The sequence below is a fragment of the Apteryx rowi genome, unplaced genomic scaffold, assembly GCF_003343035.1.
Source record: "Apteryx rowi isolate R43461 unplaced genomic scaffold, aptRow1 scaffold_0, whole genome shotgun sequence".
Taxonomy (NCBI): Eukaryota; Metazoa; Chordata; class Aves; order Apterygiformes; family Apterygidae; genus Apteryx; species Apteryx rowi.
The window spans coordinates 2970801-2979767 of NW_020447195.1; the positions used below are offsets into that span (position 1 = coordinate 2970801).

The 8967-nt window shown below is 53.9% G+C and overlaps 1 protein-coding gene across 1 annotated transcript; it reads left to right on the forward strand.

Moving 5' to 3' along the window:
- Positions 1 to 6987: 6987 nt before the first annotated feature.
- CEBPB (CCAAT enhancer binding protein beta) lies at positions 6988 to 8692 on the forward strand. The gene has a single exon (XM_026057327.1). It carries the CDS (start codon positions 7260 to 7262, stop codon positions 8244 to 8246), a length of 987 nt encoding a protein of 328 aa, XP_025913112.1. The 5' UTR covers positions 6988 to 7259; the 3' UTR covers positions 8247 to 8692.
- Positions 8693 to 8967: the final 275 nt, after the last annotated feature.

Here is an 8967-nt window from a genome sequence, read left to right on the forward strand (position 1 = left end):
TGGCCCAGCTTAGCTCGGCTCAGTTAGGCTCGGCTCGGCCCGGCTCAGCTCAGCCCAGCTCGGTCCGCCCCGGCTTGGTCCAGCTCAGCTTGGCCCAGCTCGGTCCAGCTCAGCTCAGCTCAGCTCAGCTCAGCTCGGTCCGTTCAACTTGGCTCAGCTCAGTTCAGCTCAGCTCAGCTTGGCCCAGTCCAGCTCAGTTGGGCGCAGCTCAGCTCGGCTCAGCGTGGTGCAGCTTGGTCCGGCTCAGTTCGGTCTGGCTCAACTCAGCTCAGCTTAGTTCAACTTGGTCCGGTTCAGCTCGGCTCAGCTCAGTTCAGCTCAGCTCAGCTCGGCCCAGTCTGGCTCGGTTGGGTGTAGCTCAGCTCGGCTCAGTTTGGTGCGGCTTGGTCCGGCTCAGCTCGGCTCAGCCCGGTCTGGCGCAGCCTGACATGGCCTGGCTTGGCCTGTCTCAGTCCAGTTTGGCTTGGCTCAGCTCAGCTCATCTTGGCTCGGCTCAGCTCAGTTCAGCTTGGTTGGGCACGGCTTGGTCCAGCTCGGCACAGTGCAGCTCGGCCCGGCCTTGGGTGAATGTGCCGCCCAMGCGCCCACTCCCTTGGCTTCATGTGTTGCACTCGCGTGGGGGACGGAATCAGGGCTGCGAAACAGCTCGAAAATCAGGAAAGTGTTTAAATGCGTTTAAAAACCTCCATATAGCTGTGTACGAGTAACAACTGCAGCGTGCGAGCCCGGCACTGATGAGCGACCCTTGTCAGAACCAAGCTGGTCTGCCCTGGGGCACGGGGTAAAAGCATCCGAAAGAAAAGCTTTCGCACTTCTACCTGCCAGGCTTATTTGCCAATTGTTTGTTACAGACATCACCCAAACCACAGGGTTTTGAACGTATTTCACAAAAGCCATTATCTGGCCCTTTATAGCTGCCTCCTGTTAGCAACTGCTGCGTCTCAGCAGCGTGCTCAAGCGCGGAGGGACAAGCGGAGCCGTCCCTCCCCAGGGAGGCTGAATGGTTTAAAAGTTTTCAATGTATAAAGCGTCCGGGGTCCTGGCTGCTCTTCCGCCCTGCAAATCCACACTCGTCAGAGCACCTCTTCACACTTCCCTCTCACACATCTGGGCACGAGAGGCGCCTACCAAGACAAGGAACGTTTCTAGAGCAGGGATCCCTGCCTGCCCCTCTGTTCTCCCAGTGCTGAACACGGCTCGTCTCCATCCGGGAAGGCYGGACTCTGGAGACTCATTTCTCCTGCCTGTTCCTCTCCCTTATGCAACCCTGGGCTCTTTCCAATCCACAAGGCACAAAGGGAGCAGGAACGGGCAGCAGCTCCCTGGCTGGACTCTCTGGGCCATGCGAAAGTCTCAGTGGGTGGGAGGACGGGAATAGCCACTCGTACGGCTCCCTCCTGGAGCTGTAAAGGCAAAGCTGGGGAGACGAAAGGGACCAAGAGGGGAAGCGTGCGGCGCACGGTGCGCTTTGGCCGTCCCCGCCTGGTACACGGCACGTAAAGGCCGGTGGCCGGGTGGCCCCAAGGCTGTTCCTACACGCCGCCACTCAGAACCAGCACGTCCTAACTGACTCCCGGGCAGCCCCACTTTCCCCCCGGAGTGTGACACAAAATGAAAGCAGCTGGAAAAAAGCAATTGTAAAGCCTAGGGTACAACAGAACAGCTCCTCTATAGACGTGTAATATGCTTTTAATGGGAAAAAACCATTATCAGTAACTGCTTCATTCTCCAGTTAGACCCGCTCTCCTGCCAGCCTGCATGAGGCTTCCCTTGGCCTGTGTTACCCTCAGCGATACTTACTGTGTCTTCAGGGTAAAAATATCCAGAGTCTCTTTGTAGTGATCTATTACTGCATATCCATTTGCTGCCCAAACCTCTTCCTACTGCACTTTCAGCCAGGGAAAACATTACAACACATTGCTCTGTGTCACAGTAATTTAATTTGCTGCCCTTCAAGAAGTTGCCCATGAGCACTTACAGGTTTGCAGTGGTTTTTCCACTGGCTACAGGTTTTACCATGAAGTCCCAGCTACCTGACCTGCAGCTCCAGGACCTCTGAACAGTTCTCCTCCTTCAGAAAGTTCCTGTCTGAGTTACTGACCTCTATTACTGGGAGCCTCTGAGACTTGTTGGGGTGTCCAACAAGCATTAGATCACTGCTTTCTGTGATGGATCTTTTCAGAACTTGGCTACTCCATAGAAAAGCATTGGCACAAGATTATCTGTATTTTCCAAGCTCTGAATCCAATTTATGAAACCAGGAGAGAACGATTAGCGAGGAAATGTCAGATACCTATGGAGAACTTCTGGAAAGATAGCGCACAGCAACTCCCCTGCCGTTTCTTTTGGCATACAAGAAAACAGACTAGTCATAAACTACAAAGCCACCTCTTACTGTCCCTGCTCAAAAAGGAAGCCCCCATGTCGCCAGCCCGCTGACTGCAGCATGGACTTTGTCTGCCGTGCAGGAGTCGAGATTGCGGCTGCTGCTTCGCCGGCGCTCCCGCTCAGGGGCACTGTGCGCACCCTGCCTCTGCTCTTCCGCAGAGCCCCAGCGTGGGTGCTCTGACCTCCACTCTGCTCCGGAAAATTTTCCGTCTGGTAGGAGAAGGTATTTTGCTCACGTTGTCCCACCGGCTGGAGGCACCAGTGCCAATCTCCAGGTGTCGTCTCAGCGGCACCCGGTAGGGCAAAGAGCAGCACGTAGATAAGCAGGGATTGAGCAACCCACCACCGCAAAGGCCAAGCATGCCGGGTCAGAGGTGAGCAGAAAATAAGCAGAAGACTAACAAATACCCGAGCATCACCACGTCACATGGGAGCAAGGGGCGAGGGAGCACTGAGTCGGGGGAGGACTCCGCTCTGCAACGAAAGACCCGCACGAGGCCAGGAGACGTGGCCGCAGCCGGCAGCCCAGCAACCTGCCACGCTGAGTGCTAAAGATGGAGTTTAAAGAGAGAGGAAAGGCTGTGCCCTCAGTTTTTCATGTTAAAATGAGAAAAGTCTCAGTTCTGAGAACGAGGGGAGACCGAAGGAAGACCAGCCTCTCCCTGAGCTGAGACGCTGTCGCTGTCTGACGTCTCACAAATGCTGGTTTTACGCAGTGGAGAAGGGCGAGCGGAAAGCAGCAGGCTGAAGCCCAGCCCCTGCCGGGTGCAGCTCGAGTCGCTGCTGGCATAAGGTTTGCAGCTGTATAAAGGGGGAGCTGGGGCTAGGACGAAGGAAAAGGTAGAGCACAGAACACGCTCAGAAATAAACTTACATTTTACTTCTGTATTTCGCAGCTTTTATTACAGCATGGCTCCACTTAAGCCATGCAGACAACCCCTCAGCCAAAATCACCTCCTGCTCCCCCGAGACCTTCCTCCGTCCCTCCATGCTCTCGCTCAGTCTGCCTGCACGCACGCACACTGCTCTCCTCCGAAATCGGTTACACTCTCCTCTTTAACTCACCTCCAGCACACCGGCTGCAAAACCTCGTTCGCCGATGCATGCCGTCAACTGCTGGCATTAACGTCCTCCCTCTCTGCCCCCTTTCTGCCCCTGCACACCGTGGTTTTGGACCGCGGCTCTCCGGGTGAGCAGCGTGTTCGCACCGTGTGTAGCACGCTGCAGCGCTGGTCTCACCGATCTGCTGGGACCTACGGCAAGGCAAATCACACAGGGCAAGTCTGCAACAAGAAGCATCACAAATTACAGCCAACTTTTCTCTAGCTTACRGACCTCAGTCCACAGACCTTCTTATAAACACTTCAGTGTAAGATGTGTCGCTGTTAAACTGGTATCTTCTCCTCCAAGCTGATATCCTTCAGGGACAGCTGCTGTAGCCTGGAGAGCAGGACGGGAGAGCTTGTAAGAAATAGTGGAAAAGAAGACAATTTCCAGAAAGAAGATGCCTCCTCAATGCTTTAGGGCAGGGCTGAGCCTGGAGCTGGAAAGCTGTGGCTTTACAGTGCAGATGGGAAACTGGAGAGCAGAATCTAAGTCATGACAGAAATGAGCAGTAAACAGGAGATTCTTCCCTCCACCTTTTCCTCTTTCTGGTATCATTTTGCTACCCTCCCAGTATTTGTATTGTTTTACACACGAATCCGGAAGCATCTGGATTTTATTGCATCAGAAAAATAGTTTTTTCTGCTCAAAAATGTTGATGTTAGAACTATATTTTGTGAGTGATGCTGTCTCCATCCCCAACTGACTAGTTCTGAAAAAGGAAATCAGGAAATCACTAGAAAGCAGGCACTTTTCACAAAATGCCGACTTTCTGCTGAAGATTGCTCTGCCAGGAGACCCATTACAAAAGTGCTGCTACCCTCAGGCATTTCACAGGGTGACAYCAGTGCCTGGACCCCTCGACCAGGAACGTCTTCTTCTCAATTGCTACCTAAAGTACCTCTCTAAAGAGAAGGCTTTTCGGGAGGATTACTAGTAGCCTGCGCACATCTGGCCAGGCCAGGCCACGGCAGTCTCAGGGAAGGGCTCGCGTGTGCTCAGCCCCCCGCCCAGGCTGGCTGGGGCAATCCCCCGCGGTGCACGTCTTGCTCTGCACATGGTCACGCTTCCAAAGCCCCGTTGCTGGCCATGCATTTGTTACARCAAGCGCAGAAACAATTTAAAAGAAACCAGAGTTAGCTCAAAACCGGCTTGCTGAATGTGAGGGTTTCGGATAAGTGGTTAGTCCCGCCAACAAGGTTCCCACGAGAAGCTGCGACTGGATGCTGCTTCCCCGCGAGTGGATGCTGGGCTTTGAGGTGAGCTGGAGGAAGTTTAAAGAGATGCAGGTACAGCGGGGAGGCGATGGGGGAGACGGGAAGGAGGCGACAAGCCGGGCATCCAACCTCAATTACCTTTCGGGCTGACGTGTGATCTCCATGAGCACGGAATTACTCAGCACTGGCCTGGAAAGGAGGTGTGGGCCACACCATCCCTGATACAATCTTTCACATGATAGTTGCACAGACGTTTTGTTAGGGAAGATCAGCCCAAGCTCGGGTACGCGTTTCTGCTGCAGAGCAGCAGAGAATAGGGCAGAAGGTCGAAGAGAGCAAATGTGAGATCCCCCAGAACATCTTGAAAATTTGCCCAGGAGATTTACCAGGTTTAACGTTCGGTTTTAGCTAACGGCCATGGCAAGCTAGAGACCTATGAAAGACCAAACATGCATTTTGGGGAGCCATCCCTGCAGGAGACCTGCTTGTGAGTCCCAGAGACACTTTGGAGGTAGAAAACAAATGAGACCGATTTCCACGAGTTCAGCCGCAAGGGCCAGTTAGGGCAGCCGTTGCATGTAACTGCCAGACGAGAATGCAGGATGTAGAAGGAGAGAGTAAACAGCCAGAAGAACAAGCCCCGGCTCACTACAACTTGCCAGTATTTGCACCCCATACAGATGTTTGCATTTATGAAGATATGGGCTCTAACTGCAACCTGCAGACCAGCTCTCTGGCCAGGCCCAGCTCCAGTTTAATCTCTGGTGCACTCACCCAAGATTAGCTTGGTAGATAAAGATGGAACTAGAAATATTTGAAGTCTGAAAACCTGTTAGGGTACTTTTGTTATGGAAAGAAAAAGCTATTGAAAATGTGAAAAGAAAAAGAAAAGGGAAGAAAAAGAAAAGTAAGAAATGCCTGATGGTCTACGGACTGGTTTCTGAATTCTTCCTCTTTTCAGAGTTCTGAGGTTTGAACATTATGAACAGTTGACTGTTTGAATCGTATAATGCAATACCTGTTCCTCTGGCTTAACGTTACAATATTTCCCACACCGCAGGATTGCTTCACATTATTCTGAGAGGCAGTGTCATTTTCCCTGCAGTGCTAGGTCTTCTTTACTGAGGCGAAGGACACTCCTACTTCCTTTAATTATATGTTTTGTTTTAAATTAATGTCCTTTATTCTGGGGATGAATCACCAGCTTGTAGACAGGTAAATGTGGGAGTAAGAGAAAGAAAATATAAGTTTGATTCCCAAGGTGGGTGTCTTTAATTAAAACGGACATCAGGATTCAGTCTTCCTTCCCAAACTTACCCTGAGATTCTGAAAATATGTGGATTCCATGTTTCTATGCACGTATCTCACTTTCTTTCTGACTCACTTTAAATACAGCCTCCTTTGGTTTCAGAGCACAAATTCCCTATCGCTTGTGTACCCTGACAGTTGCACCATATCATGTAAAGTAAATATGCCAAGACAAACTTTAAGGCCATCATCCCTGCATGGAGAGGTGGGGAGGGAGCGCGCGGGGTTTGTTCGGCTTTCTAACTGCTCACAGCCGCAAGAAGGAAGCCTGGAGCAGTGCCGTGTCCTGCTCCAGCTCCATTTCACCGAGTTCCCTACTTGCTGTCGTAAAGTGGTTCGGAGCACGTCTCTATGGGACAGTTTTGCCTGCCAGTGGGATTTACTTAATCAAGCACTGGCCTGAGAATAACAGGATCTGTCTTCTATTTGCAGCTTTTTCCCTGCCTTGGCAAAAGAGCTCGGAAAAATCTCTCCTGCCTTGATTTCCCCAAGGGTAAAACGGGACCCAAACAGGATTTGCACCCACCTCTGCACGGCACTTTCAGCCCTACAGCACTAAACCCTACCCTCAGATGCAAAACATCCAGCCTGTGCTGGCACCAAGGCAGCAGCAGCGTCTCATAACAGGCGACGCTCGTGTGCGTCCACGTCCCGCAGACCCTCCAGGGCCGAGCAGCGTCCGCTGGCATCTCTCGCAGCTTTTACAACGGCTCAGAAAACCACCCGGCAGGCAGAGAGGCTGCCCTGCTCTTCCTCTCACCTGCAGGACTGCGAGAGCAAGTCCCCTCCCTCAAAAGCCAGCCCTGTTTTATTCCGGGTGGCTAGGTACAGTCGCACACGCACACACCCCCAAGTGCCTCCCGCGGGGCCAGCGCCAGCGGTTGCGAAGTGTGCAGCGTGGCAGGCGGCCAGGCGCTGACGTTCCTGTTGCTATGGGATCCACCGCCCCTATAAATAACTGAGCAAAGGAACTTTCCTAAGTCAGAGACTTTAGGACACGGGACCCAGAACCAGATGGTCCGGAGGCGAAACACCGGCTCGAGCAGCACCAGCAGGAGCAGTAAAGCCCCGCCGTGCCGCAGGAACTGATCCAGCCCCGGTGGGCAGCGCAGCTGGGGGCCGTACCCAGCACCAGAGACTGAGGCAGGGTTTGGAGCCCCCCACCCCGACGGCGGCAGCTTGATCCTCTGCCGGGGGGGCCCCCCGCGCTGTTTTCTCCTCCCGGCATCCCCCTTTGCTTTCATGCAACGCCTGGTGGCCTGGGACGCAGCATGCCTCCCCATCCAGCCGCCCGCCTTTAAATCCATGGAAGTGGCTAATTTCTACTACGAGGCGGACTGTCTGGCTGCTCTGAACAAGCTGCACCCGCGGGCGGCCGGGGGCCGCTCCATGACCGAGCTCACCGTAGGGGACCACGAGAGAGCCATCGACTTCAGCCCCTACCTGGACCCCTTAGCATCCCAGCAGCCGGCGCAGCCGCCTCCTCCCGCAGCAGCAGCAGGGGGCAACTTTGAGCCTGCCTGCAGCAGCGGCGGCGGCCAAGATTTCCTTTCCGATCTCTTCGCCGAGGACTATAAAGGCAGCGGCGGCAGCAAGAAGCCCGACTACACCTACATCAGCCTCGCCCGGCACAGCCACCCCTGCGCCAGCCAGAGCCACAAGCCGGGGGGGCTGCCGGGCTGCTTCCCGCCCCAGATCGTGGAGACCAAAGTGGAGCCGGTCTTCGAGACCCTGGACTCTTGCAAAGGGCCCCGCAAGGAGGAAGGGGGAGCCGGGCCRGGACCGGGGGGCATGTCCTCTCCCTACGGCAGCACCGTGCGCTCCTACCTGGGTTACCAGTCGGTGCCGAGCGGCAGCAGCGGGAACCTGTCCACCTCGTCCTCCTCCAGCCCCCCCGGCACCCCCAACCCCTCCGAGTCCTCCAAGTCGGCCGCCGCCGGCGGGGGCTACTCCGGCCCCCCGGCGGGCAAGAACAAGCCCAAGAAGTGCGTGGACAAGCACAGCGACGAGTACAAGCTCCGCCGGGAGAGGAACAACATCGCGGTGCGCAAGAGCCGCGACAAAGCCAAAATGCGCAACCTGGAGACGCAGCACAAAGTCTTGGAACTGACGGCCGAGAACGAGCGGCTGCAGAAGAAGGTGGAGCAGCTCTCCCGGGAGCTGAGCACCCTCAGGAACTTGTTCAAACAGCTGCCCGAGCCCCTGCTCGCCTCGTCGCCGCGCTGCTGACCGCCGCGCCGGCTGCCTCCTCCCGGGCCGCGGCGAGGGGAGAGCCCGGGGGCGGCTGGTTTTGTTTTCGGTTTTTTGTTTCTTGTTTTTGGTCTTTATTTACGCGTTGGCGGAAGGCCCCGGCCCGCGGGCTGGCCGCGGGGGCCCCGGCGGGCTCCGCAGGCTGCTGGGCGCTGGGGTTATTTAAAACAGCGAGAGGAGAGCGAGGGCAGAGTGATGCAATCCTTTAAGCATGGCTGGGAATGCTGTGTACATGATGCAATCTCGTGTAACTGTCAGTCATGAATTGAGTAATCTGTTAAAGATGTTCCTACAGTTTTTTTTATTATAAAGAATAATCTATTTCTATAAGAAAATACATATGTATATTTTGGGATCTATGCATTCTTGCTACATTTGAAGCATTAATGAACAATTTTAATAAACTTTGTGACTAGGTTAAAAAAGTAGCTTGTTTTATTTTGAGGGCAYGTTTAAAGTTAGATTAAAGACAGAACTGAAAGTCTAGCTGAATCTGACTCAATGCTGAGATCAGGGACCAGGATTTTTGTTGGTCTTTTGACTTTCTCTGTGACTCAGCAAAAAAAACAAGGAAAGAAAAACCAACAAACGCAGGAGAAACCCAGCAAAGAGCAGAGCTGGGAGCTTTAGCCAGTTGCTTTCTGCCTCTTTTTATTTCCTCTTACCACTTGCTTTAGCTGCTGCTTGGGTGTTGTTTGGG